The sequence below is a fragment of the Lithobates pipiens genome, unplaced genomic scaffold, assembly GCF_037356315.1.
Source record: "Lithobates pipiens isolate NorthernLeopardFrog02 unplaced genomic scaffold, aLitPip1_a1.2 Scaffold_8, whole genome shotgun sequence".
Lineage (NCBI taxonomy): Eukaryota > Metazoa > Chordata > Amphibia > Anura > Ranidae > Lithobates > Lithobates pipiens.
In genome coordinates this window covers 180,774,122-180,790,830 of record NW_027507903.1, presented here as the reverse complement: position 1 = coordinate 180,790,830, position 16,709 = coordinate 180,774,122, and the positions used below count along the sequence as shown (strand labels likewise).

The 16,709-nt window shown below is 43.6% G+C and overlaps 1 protein-coding gene across 2 annotated transcripts in view; it reads left to right on the top strand.

Moving 5' to 3' along the window:
• Positions 1 to 6,334: 6,334 nt before the first annotated feature.
• The window catches only part of LOC143964396 (uncharacterized), a 63,530-nt gene continuing 53,155 nt past the window's right edge, over positions 6,335 to 16,709 (top strand). For both annotated transcript variants that reach the window (XM_077474112.1, XM_077474113.1), the window contains exon 1: positions 6,335 to 6,423. In XM_077474112.1, coding sequence (XP_077330238.1) covers positions 6,372 to 6,423 — 52 coding nt within the window. In that variant the 5' untranslated portion in view covers positions 6,335 to 6,371. The remainder of the gene's footprint in view (positions 6,424 to 16,709) is intronic.

Here is a 16,709-nt window from a genome sequence, read left to right as displayed (position 1 = left end):
TTCCAATTTAAAGAGCCAGAGCCTGCGTTCCAGTCTGATGAGCCTCTGTCTGCTGCCCAGCCTGATGAGCCTCTGTCTGCTGCCCAGCCTCATGAGCCTCTGCCTGCTGCCCAGCCTCATGAGCCTCTGCCTGCTGCCCAGTCTGATGAGCCTCTGCCTGCTATCCAGTCTGATGAGCCTCTGCCTGCTGCCCAGTCTGATGAGCCTCTGCCTGCTGCCCAGTCTGATGAGCCTCTGCCTGCTGCCCAGTCTGATGAGCCTCTGCCTGCTGCCCAGTCTGATGAGCCTCTGCCTGCTGCCCAGTCTGATGAGCCTCTGCCTGCTGCCCAGACTGATGTGTTCCTGTCTGCTGCTAAGCTGGATGTGTTCCTGTTTGCTGCCCAGTCTGATGAGCCTCTGCCTGCTGCCCAGTCTGATGAGCCTCTGCCTGCTGCCCAGTCTGATGAGCCTCTGCCTGCTGCCCAGTCTGATGAGCCTCTGCCTGCTGCCCAGTCTGATGAGCCTCTGCCTGCTGCCCAGACTGATGAGCCTCTGTCTGCTGCCCAGACTGATGAGCCTCTGTCTGCTGCCCAGACTGATGAGCCTCTGTCTGCTGCCCAGACTGATGAGCCTCTGTCTGCTGCCCAGACTGATGAGCCTCTGTCTGCTGCCCAGACTGATGAGCCTCTGTCTGCTGCCCAGACTGATGAGCCTCTGTCTGCTGCCCAGACTGATGAGCCTCTGTCTGCTGCCCAGACTGATGAGCCTCTGTCTGCTGCCCAGACTGATGAGCCTCTGTCTGCTGCTCAGACTGATGAGCCTCTGTCTGCTGCCCAGACTGATGAGTTCCTGTGCCTGCCGCCCAGCCTGATGAGTTCCCGTGCCTGCCGCCCAGCCTGATGAGTTCCCGTGCCTGCCGCCCAGCCTGATGAGTTCCCGTGCCTGCCGCCCAGCCTGATGAGTTCCCGTGCCTGCCGCCCAGCCTGATGTGTTCCCGTGCCTGCCGCCCAGCTTCAAGTGCCCGTGCCTGCCGCCCAGCTTCAAGTGCCCGTGCCTGCTGCCCTGCTTGATGTGCTTGCTGCTTCTCTTCATGTGCCTGCTGCCCCTCTTCATGTGCCTGCTGCCCCGCTTGATGTGCCCATGCCTGTTGCCCAATTCAATGTGCCTGCCGCCCGGCTCAATGTGCCTGCTACTCAGCTTGAGGTTCCTGTGCCTGATATCCATCTTGATGTACTTATTGGCCAACCTGATGTGACTTTGCCCACTGCCCAGCTTGACGCCCTGGACTTTCCCTAGCAACTTTTAGTTGGAGCGTCCAGAGGTCACTCCTTCGAGGGGGGTTACTGTCAGGAAACATTCCCTCCGCTGGTAATATCGATCATTTGGCGTGCAGTACTGAGATCCACCAGCGGGTGTCTCCTGGCAGTTTGGAGCTGTCAGAAGAGCTTTTCCCTGCTGGAATTATGTAATCTTTGGCCCGCAGTACTGGCATCCACTAGTGGAGGGATTCTGGCAGTGTGGAGCAGGTATTACCTCCTGCAATCAGGCGTCACATGACTTTGATAGCAGCTACAGTATAAATACCTGACAAGTGCACACACACACCTTGCCCTGGTATTGTCCTTGTGCCCTGACCTACAGCCTGTTTATTTGTTAGCCTGAGCCTGATCCTGAACCCTGATTCCTGTATCCTGAACCTGTTTGTTTCTGTTCCTGTATCCTTGCCCTGCAGCCTGACTACTTCCATCTTGTTTCCCTGTCTGTTTACTCCTGGCCCCCCATCTGCTGATCTCCTGTTTATGACTCTGGCCTTGCTTTACTATGTTTCTGGTACTCCCTTTTGCTATATATGCTGGTTAGGTTGTTATCACTGCTTGGTTGTTCAGTTTGTTCACTCTGTTTATATTGGTGGTGTGTTCACATTTATATGCATTTACTTTAACCACTTAACAACCGCCCTATAGCCGAATGATGGCTTCAGGGCAGTTTCTTAACTCTGGGAGGCCTGTCATATGACGTCCTCCCAGAATTCCGCTCTCGCGCGCGCACTCGAGAGCATCTTGTGGACCCGGCGCATCACGGATCACGGTAAACGACCTCTCATCGCGGGCGTTTACCACGTGATCGCTCCGTCAAATGACGGAGTGATCACTTGTAAACAAACCGGCGTCATGTTATGACGCCGGTTCCTCCCTCCCCTCTCTGAACCGATCGGTACAGCGTAGGGAGAAGAGATCGTTGTCAGCAGTGCTCTGGGCTGCATCTGCAGTGCCCACATTACTGCTCACCGAAATTAACCCCTCAATACCCTGGAAATACTCTGCACTACCTGCCAATACTCTGCACTACCCGCCACTACTCTGCACTACCCGCCACTACTCTGCACTACCCGCCACTACTCTGCACTACCCGCCAATACACTGCAATACCATAAATTGCCATACCCAGCCATACTCGGAGATACTCTGCAATACTCAGCCATATCCGGTGATACCCTGCAATACCCAGCCATAGACGTCCCCCACCCCCCCTCCACCCTCCGGTGCTTCTACCGACTCGCCAATACAATCAAAGCCAGAATCTTTTTTTTTTTTCTTTTTTTCAGGCTTCCCAGCCTAGAGGTGAGATGTGGGGTCATATTCCTATTACAAGGGATGTTTACATTCCTTGTAATAGGAATAAAAGTGATCAAAAAAATAATTTGGGGGGGAAAAAATGTCAAACTAAAATAAATAAAGTAAAATGAACAATAAAAAAAATAGATTTTTTTAAAGTGCCCCTGTCCCCATGTGCTCGCATGCAGAAGCGAACGCATACGTAAGTCCCGCCCACATATGAAAACGGTGTTCAAACCACACATGTGAGGTATCGCTACGAACGTTAGAGCGAGAGCAATAATTCTAGCCCTAAACCTCCTCTGTAACTCAAAACATGTAACCAGTAAAAATAATTGAAAGCGTCGCCTATGGGGATTTTTAGGTAGCAACGTTTGGCGCCATTCCACGGGCGTGTGCAATTTTGAAGAGTGAAATGTTAGGTATCTATTTACTCAGCATAACTTCACCTTTCACATTATGCAAAAATTGGGCTAACTTTACCATTTTGTTTTTTTTAAGCACAAAACAGTTTAAAAAAAAAAAAAAAAAGCGTTCGAATAATTGCTGCGCAAATACTGTGCGAGATAAAAAGTTGCCATGACCACCATTGTATTCTCTAGGGTCTTTGCTAAAAAAACATATATAATGTTTTGGGGTTCTATGTAATTTTCTAGCAAATAAATGATTTTTACATTTAGGAGAGAAATGTCAGAATTGTCCTGCGTGCTCCAGAATGCCCAATGGCGCTCCCTGCATGTTGGGCCTCTGTATGTGGCCACGCTGTGTAAAAGTCTCACACATGTGGTATCGCCATACTCGGGAGTAATAGCAGAATGTGTTTTGGGGTGTAATTTGTGGTATGCATATCCTGTGTGTGGGAAATAAACTGATAATATGACAATTTTGTGAAAAAAAAAAAAGGAAAAAAAATCTTGATTTTGCAAAGAATTGTGGGAAAAAATTACAACTTCATATAACTCATCATGCCTCTTACTAAATACCGTGGAATGTCTTCTTTCCAAAAAGGGGTCATTTGGGGGGTATTTGTACTTTTATGGCATGTTAGGGTCTCAAGAATTGAAATAAGCCGTCAGTAATTCAGGTGTGATCAATTTTCAGATATTGGCACCATAGCTTGTGGACCAATTTGTACTTATTTTTACCAAAGATATGTAGTGGTATACATTTTGGCCAAATTTTATGAAGAAAAATTACTAATCTGCTAAATTTTATAACAAACGAAGAAAAATTAATTTTTTTTAAAGAATTTTCTGTCTTTTTTCTTTTATAGCACAAAAAAAAAAAAACAGCGGTGATTAACCACTTCAGCCCCGGACCAATTGTCAGGTCTTTACAATTTCGCACTGCACTGCTTTAACTGGTAATTGCGCGGTCGTGCAATGTTGTACCCAAACGAAATTTGCGTCCTTTTCTTCCCACAAATAGAGCTTTCTTTTGATGGTATTTGATTGCCTCTGCGATTTTTATTTTTTGCAATATAAATGGAAAAAGACCGAAAATTTTGAGAAAAAAATATATTTTCTACTTTTTGTTATAAGAAAAATCGAATAAACTCAATTTTAGTCATACATTTAGGGCAAAATTTATTCAGTCACATGTCTTTAGTAAAAAAAATGTCAATAAGCGTATATTTATTGGTTTGCGCAAAAGTTATAGCGTCTACAAACTAGAGTACATTTTCTGGAATTTACACAGCTTTTAATTTATGACTGCCTATCTAATTTTTTAAGGTGCTAAAATGGCAGGGCAGTACAACCCCCTCCCCCCCAAATGACCCCATTTTGGAAAGTAGACACCCCAAGGAAATTGCTGAGGGGCATGTTGAGCACATTGCATTTTTTTTTGTCCCAAGTGATTGAATAATGACACAAAAAAAAGGTTTACAAAAAGTTGTCACTAAATGATATATTGCTCACACATGCCATAGTTATATGTGGAATTGCACCCCAAAATATATTCTGCTACTTCTCCTGAGTACGAGGATACCACATATGTGGGACTTTTTGGGAGTCTAGCTGCGTACAGCACCTCGAAACCAATCACTGCCTTCAGGATTTCTAAGGGTGCAAATTTTTGATTTCACTCCTCACTACCTATCACAGTTTCGAAGGCCATAAAATGCCAAAATAGCACAAAACCCTCCCAAATGACCCCATTTTGGAAAGTAGACACCCCAAGCTATTTACTGAGAGGCATGTTGAGTCCATGAAATATTTTATATTTTGCCACAAGTTGCAGGAATTTAAAAATTTTTTTTTTTTTGCACAAAGTTGTCACTAAATGATATATTGCTCACACATGCTATGGGCATAAGTGAAATTACACCCCAAAATAAATTCTGCTGCTTCTCCCGAGTACGGAGATACCACATGTGGGGGACTTTTTGGGAGCCTAGCCACGTATGGGACCCCGAAAACCAAGTACTGCCTTCCGGATTTAAATATAAAACGCTACCAAAAAAGGTCTGACTCTGCGAACGCTGCAGTTATGTGTTTAGTGTTTTGTAAGTGACAGTGATCGATCGATACTGCACTTGGGTGGGCTGGGCGGAGGGGCAAAAGGCAGGTGCCAGCGAGTATCTGGGCTGATCCCGCTAACAATGCGTTTTTTTGGAACCCTAAACTGCTGGGGACGCTAGTATAGATCTGATCAGATATTGATCTGTTCAGATTCAATACCACTACGGGAGGTTTATGCTTTGCGCGCGGGTGTTAGCGGTACTGGCACTAACCTAGCGCTGCATGGAGCGACGCAGACCCTGACCCTAAAACCTAATTGACATCACCCGCCGGGTGATCAGGGGGTTAAACCTTTATTGGGTAATAAATGGTGGGTGCCCTGATGCTATAAAAAGCAAACTAACCAGAATCACCCGTAACACTTATACAGTGATCACTGGTGAAAGGGTTAACTAGGGGCAATCAGGGGGTTAAAATCTTTATTAGGTAGTATATGGGGATCCCTGGCGCTATATAAAAACCTGACGGGGAACCTAAAAAAATAACTAGCTACCTAGTGGCACCAGTGACACTAATGCAGCGATCAGAAAAACGATTGCTTAGTGATACTGGCAAAAGGGGGTGAAAGGGTTAACTCTAGGGGTAATCAGGGGGTTAAACCTTTATTGGGGGGGGGTAGGGGGCTACCCTGGACCTAACACTAACTGCCCTGACAGTTTTTACTGTCACAACTGACACTTACTTTCTCTGTTCTCCTTGCAGTCCGGTCAAAAAGACCGCCCCGAGGAGAATGACATCACTTCCTCCCTGCCTGTGTTTACTATACATAGCGGGGGAAGCTTCTCATTCGCCAGGAGCGATCGAGAGGGGATGGCCAGAAACCAACGGCCATCCCCTCATCCCGGATCGCTCCTGCAGCGAAACGGACTGCCACATCCAGCTGGAGAGGGTCCGATCGGACCCCCCACCCGCTGGAAGGCGAGCACGTGCATGTACGTGCTTGTGACTGTCGGTGCCATTGCGCTGACGTACATTGCCATGCGGCTGTCCTTAAGTGGTTAAATACCACCAAAAGAAAGCTCTATTTGTGTGAAAAAAAGGACAACATTTTCATATGGGTACAGTGTTGCATGACTGAGTAATTGTCATTCAAAATGTGAGACCACTAAAAGCTGAAAATTGGTCTGGTTATTAAGGGTGTTTAAGTGCCCAGTGGTCAAGTGGTTAATAATAAATTTACTTTCACCTATTTATGTCTGGTTCACTCTGTCGCAGTCACACAGTTCTGGTCACTTCTGGTTTATGACAAAGCAGGATGATGGAAAGTCAGTTTACTGACGAGCACAGAAACAGGCAGGATAAACCAGGTATTATATTATATGTACTGTAACTGTAACTACAACATTAGAAATTCACTGGTATTGAGCAATGAAATAATAAGTCATACATTGTTTAGTATAAATAATTTTACTCAAAGCACATTCACATGTGCTTTTTAAGATGCTTAAACAAACCAAACAAAATCTTGTGTATAACATGTATGTTTTGCAGGATTTCTCCTTTTTTGTGGATAAACAGGCATGTTCAAAACCATTAGATACACATCCAAAACTCAGTAACTTAAAAAGTCAGAGTTTGGTAAAGTGAAGGGCAACCAAGACATTAGTATCCCAAGACTGTGTGAATGTTGCCTTCCTCAGATGGGGTGATCACCCCACTAAATGCCAAAATTTGAAGCCACGTATACGTAGTGGCTTACCAATTAAATATTCCCCCATGATCCCATTCCTAAAATGTGTGTAGTTACAAACATCAATTTTTAGAAACCCCCAAAACACGCAGTGTGCAAACGTGCTATCTCCCATCACGGGGTATCAATGGATGCGTTTTGGGGGTGTAACCCCTTCATTAGAGCTGCTTTAGTTCTCAGGACCCCTGAAACTCAGCCCGATGCCTCGTGATATCCTGTGAGGGGAGATAGCACATGTTTACAAACTGTGTGTTTTGGTGGTTTCAAATAATTCATGTTTGTAACTACACACATTTTAGAAATGGCATCATGGGGAAATCATAATGGCAATCCCCACTTTTTGTGCAACTTCAAATTTTGGGATTTAGAATATAAAAAACAGATAAGCATTGGCATTGCCATTAGTTAGGACAGTGTTTCTCAACTCCTCTCCTCAAGATGCAAACTCAGGTCATGTTTTCTGGATTTCTTGAATTTGGCACAAGTGATGTTATCAGTTTCACTGCCTTAGTAATTCGCACAGTCGTTTAAACTGAGGAAAACCTAGAAAACAGGACCTGGTAGTGCACCTAGAGGAGTGGAATGGAGAAACAATGAGTTCTGTTCCTAAACTTTCACATTTCAAAGTACAAAAAAAGCTGGAAATGAGTAATGGCAAACATGAGCCAACAAGTGGAACAAGAAACTTCAGACCATTTAAGAGGAAATTAGAATTTTGCTAGAATGTCCACAAAATCTGATTCTACGCTGTAAAGAAGTAGCAGCCTCCTTGATTTGCTCCAGTTCTTTGCAACACTGCAACATATCAGCACTCATTCTGACAATAGTACAACGTGAAAGATCATGGCGTAGTAAGAAGAATAAAAAGTATTAAGGGACTGATGGCCAAGTGGCTGAGGCCCTATATATATATATATATATATATATATATATATATATATATATATATATATATATATATATATATATATATATATATATATATATATATATATATATATAAAATTGTATACTTAATATAATTGTAAACTTAATGACATACTTGCTTAACCAGTCTATTGTGGGTTGCAACCTGGTTGCCCTTCAGACACCTACACTACTAGGAATGTACACATTGCAACTACTCTATAATATTGGCCCCGGTGCCTGGGTCTCCTAAATTTGGGGACCTAGCAACACTGACAGCTCCTTTCACCTCTTCCTTCTCCATGCTAATGTTAAGGCACTACATACTTTGCTAATGTGTGGAGTGGGTGTTTGGTTTGGACATCTAAACAGCTGACATGTTAATACATTCAAAGAATACTTACTTGCACAAACTAGAGGTTCCCTGTCAGGAACCATGAATCAGACTGAGACAGAAGTACAATCAAATCACACTTCTTTATTAATAAAAATAAAAAGGTAAAAAGAAAAAGCGTAGTCAAGCATAGCCAGAGTCCAGTAGCCAGATCCAGTAGTCAGCCAGTCCAAAGTTCATTAGCCAGATCGGGTAATCAGCCAGGCCTGAAGTCAGGGATCCAAGGAGAGCAACTGCAAGCGGAATAAGAAGCCAGGAGGGATGTTAACAAGCCAGTCTTGAAACAAACAGCAGGAGATGGTTCCTTGTGATGTGACCAACATGAAGGCAAAGGAGAAATGAGCTGGAAGGCTTTAAATAGGCAGGTCAGACGAGCATCATCGGGAACATCTGCTAACTGTGGAAAGAGAAGAGAGCTGGCAATTAGCCGACAGCTGAGCGGCCAGCCCAGAGGAGGAAGGGCTAAGCCAGCCTTGACGCTCTCGAACACTTTCTTCCTCTTCTGGTTCACTTTAGCCCTCACTCTGACTCACTTCAGGGGATTTGGAGACAACAATTACAATGTCTGTGCTGGGTCCAGGAGACAGTTCCCATGGCTCCAAAGACACATCTTGAGTGAGTTCACCACACTAATTTTCCTCTAAAAAGGTACAATACAACATTTATTAATCATCCCCAAGTCACATCTTTTTCTAGCATACATTTTGCAACATTAGTTGACCAACCTTGTGGAAAAGTTTTGTCATCGCTAGTGGACTCCACTATGCTGAACTCTGGAGGGTTTTCTGGGGAAAATGCATAAAAAAAAGGAAGGTGATGGCATTTTCCACAGGGCAAACACTTGACAAGCGCCAACATTGAACAAGTCCTACAGTTGCCCCGCCCCTCTTGTCTACTATGGTATATGGGATATATGATGACCATCATAGCAGGCATGGCTGTGTGTGACTGGGAGCTGCGGGGCCTCTCCTACTCATTTCTACACTGGCAAGGCTGCATTAATCTAAACTGATGAGCCAGGTAGAAACAAGAAAGTGTTCTTTAACCACTTTAAACGACGGATTCGCCGCGAGATCACCGCTATTGGCGGCGGGAGAGGTGCCACCCCGCCTCCCGCACCTTCCGCCGCTTACCGGAGCCGTCGGTAGCGGCGGAGGCGATTGGGTCCTTTTCCTAGCTGGGTATGGAGACGAGTGAGGCTAAGATTGCCCCCACTCGTCTCTATACCATAGGAGGGCAGAAGCGACGTCAAAACGTCACTTCCGCCCATACCTCTTAAAGGTATATATATATTTTTTTTTAAATGTAATTTTTTTTTTTTTTTTTTTTTGCATTTTAGTCCAAATATGAGATCTGAGGACTTTTTGACCCCAGATCTCATATTTAAGAGGATCTGTCATGCTTTTTTCTATTATAAGGGATGTTTACATTGCTTGTAATAGTAATAAAAGTGATCAATTTTTTTTTAAACAGTGTAAAAATAAATAAAATCAATTAAAATAAATGAGAAAAAAAAAGGTTTTTAAAAACACCCCGTCACGACGAGCTTGCGCACAGAAGCGAGCGCATACGTGAGAAGCGCCGCATATGAAAACGGTGGTCAAACCACACATGAGATGTACATGTACACCACATGTGAGGTATCGCCGCGATCGGTACAGCGAGAGCAATAATTCTAGCCCTAGACCTCCTCTATATCGCAAAAAATGCAACCTGTAGAATTTTTTAAATGTCGCTTATGGAGATTTTTGAGGCTAAAAGTTTGACGCCATTCCACAAGCGGTCGCAATTTTGAAGCGTGACATGTTGGGTATCAATTTACTCGGCGTACCATTATCTTTCACAATATAAAAAAAAATTGGGCTAATTATACTGTTGTCTTATTTTTTTTATTCAAAAAAGTGAATTTTTTCCAAAAAAAGTGCGCTTGTAAGACCGCTGCGCAAATACAGTGTGAAAAAAAGTATTTCAATGACCACCATTTTATTCTCTAGGGTGTTATAACCCCAAAACATTTTATATTGTTTTTTTTCTAAGTAATTTTCTAGCAAAAAAAACTGTTTTAAACATGTAAACACCAAATCTGAAAAAGAGGCCTGGTCCTTAAGTGGTTAACCCTTAAGTTCTGCCCTAGGCCCATGGCCTTTGGCCCGCCTAGAAACACCCCTGCCTGTGGCTAAAGTGTGTTTGAAGTTGTTACTTACATTTTTTGGGGGAAGATGGCCCTGTTGCCTCCCCTGTGGGTGCCCAAGCGACAGTAGCCTCCCTTCATCCCTTGCGGTGGCTTTGCTGGAACATCCTTTTTTTGTGTCTCCCTGTGGAAAGATAAAAGAGACAGTAAGTACAAAAAAGATATGAAGCTCCAAAAACACGACCAAATAAGAATGTTCATATATGCTTTAGATTTACCTTCATCTTTGGAATCCCAAGTCATACAAAGATTTTCTACGTTTATATAGAATTCTCTTTTGCTACGTTGAGCAAGAACATATACAGACAGCTAATTTACACATATACATATTGTTTACATACAACTATTGCTTACTTTTTTTAAGGATATGATGTATGTGCTCTAGCTAGTCTTGTTCCCGGTGTTTCAGATCAGACCGTCGTTTTCGGATTTGGTCCTTTGATCGGTCCACCGCAAATTGTTGATTCAACACAACAATACTTTTCCAAAATGCAGCCTTTTCGGCTGTTGGACCCCTCATAATACTACATCTTGCAATCGTAATCGTGCTTCTCCAGGATGCGCACCATCTCCACCATTTCACCCTTGCTCATTGGTGTTGCTTTTCCCCTCCTATGAGCTCCACCAATCGGCAATTTCACCATGTTGTTCTGCACTATAGTTTTGCCATGTGTGTCACATGCAGAAGAGGAGAGATGGTCACACCCCAGCATCATGACGCATGTGGGGGAAGAGTTTCACACATGTGCAGTGTATATTAAGCTGTAATGCACGGTCGATTGAACAGTCGTAGGAGCGATCTATGAGTGGAGGACGATCAATCGGCAACACTTGAAAGGAGGCAGAAAAGCAGGTTATGTGTTAAGTCAGACATTGTGGTATGTCTTGTGTTCTGTCTTGCAGGCATCATATCATTTTCACATCCCCAGACTTTCTGCCCCATTTTATAGATATGTACTGGCAGCTGCCCTGTCTATGGGGGGTTAAGAGTAAAGATTACTCCAATAAAAAAACTTCACATGACAGCATTGAGAAACTGGCCCAATTGTGCAAACCAGTTTATCCTAAGGCAGACCCCAGCAGACACCGTGGCTCTGGTACTATGACAGCCTGAAATTTCTGACAGACCAGACTGAACCCAGGTCATCGCTGTCAGCACTGCCTTCCACTTCTACTGAGGCCACGGCTCCTGATGCACAAGGTGAAGATGTGAAGGAGCCCATCTTGACACAAGTATAGGATTGTTTAACATATTTGGATACAAAAATGCAATGATAACTATACGTTATTGGGAAAATAGTTCAGCCTTAATAAAGTGGTTTCCCTGTCCATACACAGTAGTGCCCAAAAATGAAATGAACAAGAATAAAAAATGCTTGGGTCAGAATGATAGTCTTTTCTAATTCTCCACATTCAATTTGCAACAGTGAAGAGTTCAAAATTGTGTGTGATTGATGACCAAAACAAAAAAAGATTCTAATTATGTCCCATTTTTAGACACAGGAAAGTGTCAGTCTGGAGGAGCCAGCGGCCAGTATCCAGAAGAAGTGTCAGATCTCTCCCCTACGTCTTGCTGAAAAAAGAGCCAGGAAGACCAGAAATCTTCCTTTCTCAGCCAGGCCTCAACTGTGCTCCGTACTGACCCAGATGAGGCTGAAGCATTTGGGTGTGCGGCGGCCAATAAATTGAGGCAGATGGCCAGTGAGCAAAGAAGCAGGTGTGAGGAACTCATCCTGCAGCTCCTCAACAAGGGGAAGAGGGGTGACGTTTCTGAAAACACCTACATTTCTGATTTTGTGGCCTCACTTCCACAGACAACCCACCAGAGCAAACCCCACCCACCACAGCAACACGCCGGTCAATGGCAATACCAGCCACATTAACCCCAACAAATGCGCTGATCTGGGGATTTTCACTCCTACCCCCCCTTTATAATTTAAATTTTTTTGTTTGTTTTTTTTTGTTTTGTTTTGTTCTATTTTCTTGGAATGCACTTTTGTTAAGTTATTTTTATTTGCATGGCAGATAGCATCTCTAATTTAATGGGGGGTTTTTTCTGCACAATAAAAAAATTGGCTATGTGTTTTTCTTCAAATGACAGTTTGGGAGTAGGCAGTTACATTAAAAACACAATGGAAATTTAATAAGGGACACCAACATAGCTGTATCTTTGATCTTAAAAACTCAAGGATAATGGTGTTGTGGTAACTTCCCCAAAAAAACAAACAACCATAATATTATTTATATCACTACAAAACAAATGCCTTTTTAAAATATGTTTGCTATAACTTCATCAGTCTCAGCAGCAAAGCAGCATAATTATTATCCCATTAAAGATGATGAGAATGTGCGCTGCATTTCAACATTTCATCAATTGCCGCGTCACAAATGTTCATTCTAGATAACGAATGGTAGTTTACAAGACCAAACTCTTCCAGCTTGTTCCTTGATTGCGAGCATGCGGGGTTGTACTTTCAACTTTTGTGTAACGGATTTCTGTACTGACCAATCTGGGGGTGAGTGTTGTATGAACAAACCACTTGTATTAGTGAGAGACAACACTTAAGGAATAAGCATAGGAGGCCCAGCAGACAGAAGCATTGTTAATCTGGGTTGGGGGGAGTATTAGATGTACTAGCAGATTTAGAACCATTAACAAATTGAAGCTAAACTCCAACTCACAGAAAACAGTTTTTTTCTTTTGGGATAAAGGTTTTGCACAAATGAATAAAAGCTGATAATTTTAAGCACCACTGTGTTTTAATTGGTTTGTCTCATCCATGTAAAATTATGCATTCTGCTGGAGAGTTTGTCCTATGAAAAACAACAGATTTACTGTCTGGATTACCACATGAAAATAGAAGCAGAAAGCCTAAAAGGGAAACTAATACAGCCATAACATCGAATTGGTAAACTGCAATATAATAAATGTGTTGTTTTGGTGTTAATACTGTGTTAAGTATAGAACTTGGTGGAAGGGTGGCCAATTACAATGGGTAACTGAACATACTATAAACTGCCCTGTTTGGGATAATCCTAAATTTGTTGAATGTAAAGAGATAAATTGGGAAAGTTGGTGTAAATTTCAGGTATGAGGACTGTTCCAATTACTGCACCAAGGAGTACTGAAATCTTTTGCCATGTTACAATAGCAATATCATGTACCCTCAAATATGTGTATCTGTTACCAGAAGGTTTATAATGCCTATAGGTCTAGGATTGCACAGTACGATATTTTTACCCCTTCACGCTTAAGGGTAAACCAATCTAAATGCCTAAGCACAATTTTGCAACTTTGATATGTGTTCGTAAAATCGTACATATATCAACTACTTTGTGTATCCAGGTGGATTATATCTTGTTTTATTCAGGATAAATTGGGCTTTCATTTGGTTGTAAATGTTTTTTTTTTCTTTTTTGTTATCAAAGGAAAACTCAGTCCCCACACACATTACAGCACTTAGCCCCACTCCCCACATTACAGTACTGAGCCCCCCCACATTGCAGTACTCACTCCCCACACAAATTACAGTACTCCGCCCCCCACATTACAGTACTGTACTCAGCCCGCTGTTACCCCCCCATTATTGTCTTCAGCCCCCAATACAATATTCAGCTCCCCCACATTACTGTCCTCACCCCCCCACATTATTGTCCTCACCCCCCCACATCATTGTCCTCAGCCCCCCCACATTATTGTCCTCAGCCCTCACATTACTGTCCTTACCCCCCCCAATTACAGTCCTCAACCCCCATTACAGTTCATAGCCCCCCTCCCACCCATTACTGACCCCAGACCCCCCCATTACAGTATTCAGATCCCCTCACTACAATACTCAGCCCATCTCCCGACATTACAGTACTCAGCTTTAAACCCCCCCCCCCACATTACAGTACTCAGCCCCCACGCACATTACAGTACTCAGCCCCCACGCACATTACAGTACTTTTCCCCACCCACTTTACAGTATTCAGCCCCCCCACACACATTACAATACTCAGCCCCCCCACACACATTACAGTTCTTAGCCCGCCCGCATTACAGTACTCAGCCCCCACACTCATTACAGTACTCAGCCTCCTCACACACATTACAGTACTCAGCTCCCCCCACATTACAGTACTCAGCCTTTTCATTGCAGTACATAGCACCTCTCACCCTTCCCACATTACATCTTCCCCTACTTTACACAGGAGGATGGGAGACACAACAGATCTGAATGGAGGATGGAAGCTGCAAGCTGGTGATTGGTTGCTTGGACCATCATTGATCTTTGCAACCAATCCCTGGTTTGTTTACCTCGGGCAGCTCCCACACTTCAGAACTGCCCTGCCTCCTGCAGTTGGCTCTGCGAAGGTGAAAGCGTGTCAGGTGAGAGAAGTACAGGCTCCTAAATGGCACGACTGCTGGGGTCCAGATGAGAGAGTGATTGGGGCTGGACCTGTACCGTGGGTGCCATTTAGTGATGCCTGTGATAGGCCAACACAAAGTAGCACATAATTCTGAAGTGGAAGGAAAATGATAAATGTTTTTTAAAGGTTTTTTACAAATAAATATCTGAAAAGGTGTGTTGAGCATTTGTATTCAGCGCCTATTACTCTGATACCACTAACTAAAATCTAGTGGACCCAATTGCCTTCAGATGTCACCTAATTAATAAATAGAGCCCATCTGTGTGTAATTTAATCTCAGTAGCCCTGTGAAGCCCTCAGAGGTTTGTTAAAGAACCTTAGTGAAAAAGCAGCATCCTGACAGCCAAGGAACACACCAGAAAGGTCAGTGTGAGGTTGTGGAGAGGTTTAAAGCAGGGTTAGCAGGGACTCTAAACACAGAGCCAAAGCTACAATGGAATGGTTTAGATCAGGGATCCTCCAGCTGTGGTGAAACTACAAATCCCATCATGCCTCTGCCTCTAGGAGTCATGCCTGTGATTGTCAGGGTCTTGCAATGTCTCATGGGACTTTCAAAACAGCTGGAGGGCCGGGGTTGTCTACCTCTGGTTTAGATCAATGCATATTTATGTGTTAGAATGGCCCAGTCAATGTCCATATCTAAATCCAATTGAGAATCTGTTCACAGACGCTCTCCATCCAATCTGACAGAGCTTGAGCTATTTTGCAAAGAAGAATGGACAAAAATGAAACTCTCTAAATGTGCATAGCTGGTAGAGACATACCCAAAAAGACTTGCAATACTACATCAGTCGCCAACTACAGACCGATATCTCTACTTAACGTTGATCTTAAATTATTTGCCAAAATGCTAGCAAACCGTCTACTGCCCTTCATACCTTCAATTATAACGTCAGATCAATTGGGGTTTGTCCCTGGCATTATGGCCTTATATGCCGCGCCGACGGCTAGAGTTCGGGTCAAAGGCCATCTGTCAGACGCCTTCCCCATCCACAACGGAACAAGACAGGGTTGTCCCCTCTCCCCACTCCTTTTCATTTTGACCTTAGAATCCTTCCCCCAATGCCTCCGTTCCAACGATAATATAAAAGGGATCCCAGTAGCAGGATGCACGTATAAGCTTGTGGCCTTTGCCAATGACATTTTACTCTTCCTGACCGAACCTCTGATGTCAATTCCCAATCTGCTTAAAGACTTTGATCTATTCCGCCGCATATCCAACTTCAAGATTAATTTTTCTAAATCCCATGCCCTCAATATTTCCCTACTCGAAGAGGTAGTCACCCAATGCCACAATAACTTCCCCTTCGTATGGGAAAAAGATGCTATCACATACCTGGGTACCCAACTAACCACACACTTATCAGATCTGTATACAAAAAACTTTGCTCCGCTGGTCCAGTCTATTTCTGAAGACTTACACAGATGGGAAAGACCTCACTTTTCTTGGTTTGGCAGAGCGGCCATTCTTAAAAGGAACGTCCTCCCACGTATCTTATATCTCCTACAAGCACTCCCCATTAAACTTCCAAAACCCTTTTTCCAGACAGTAAAACGACTTTCCTTTAAAGTTCCTATGGAAACAAAAATGACCAAGGATAAGTTTCTCTCAACTTTCTAAGCTCAAAACCAAAGGAGGAATCGGCCTCCCAGATATCCTGAATTACTCCCGAGCTTGCCACCTTGGAAGGATAGCAGATTGGTCAATGCACACAAGCTGTAAGGACTGGTTAACTTTAGAGGAATCATTCTCGGAATTACCTCTCAAGTCTGTGACGTGGATTCCCTTTTCCCATGTCCCCAAAACCTTGAAGGAACACCCCCTCATAGGAGCAACCTTAAGATGCTTTAGAGAGGTGTGCAGGAATTCTCGGATCTCATCCAATCCGGGCCCCCTTACACCTGTTCGCTATAACCCAGCCTTTTCTCCGGGAATGTCTAGAAATTTTCTAGTGAATATATGGCCACATGACTTAGTCTTAGCCTGACATTTATTCCA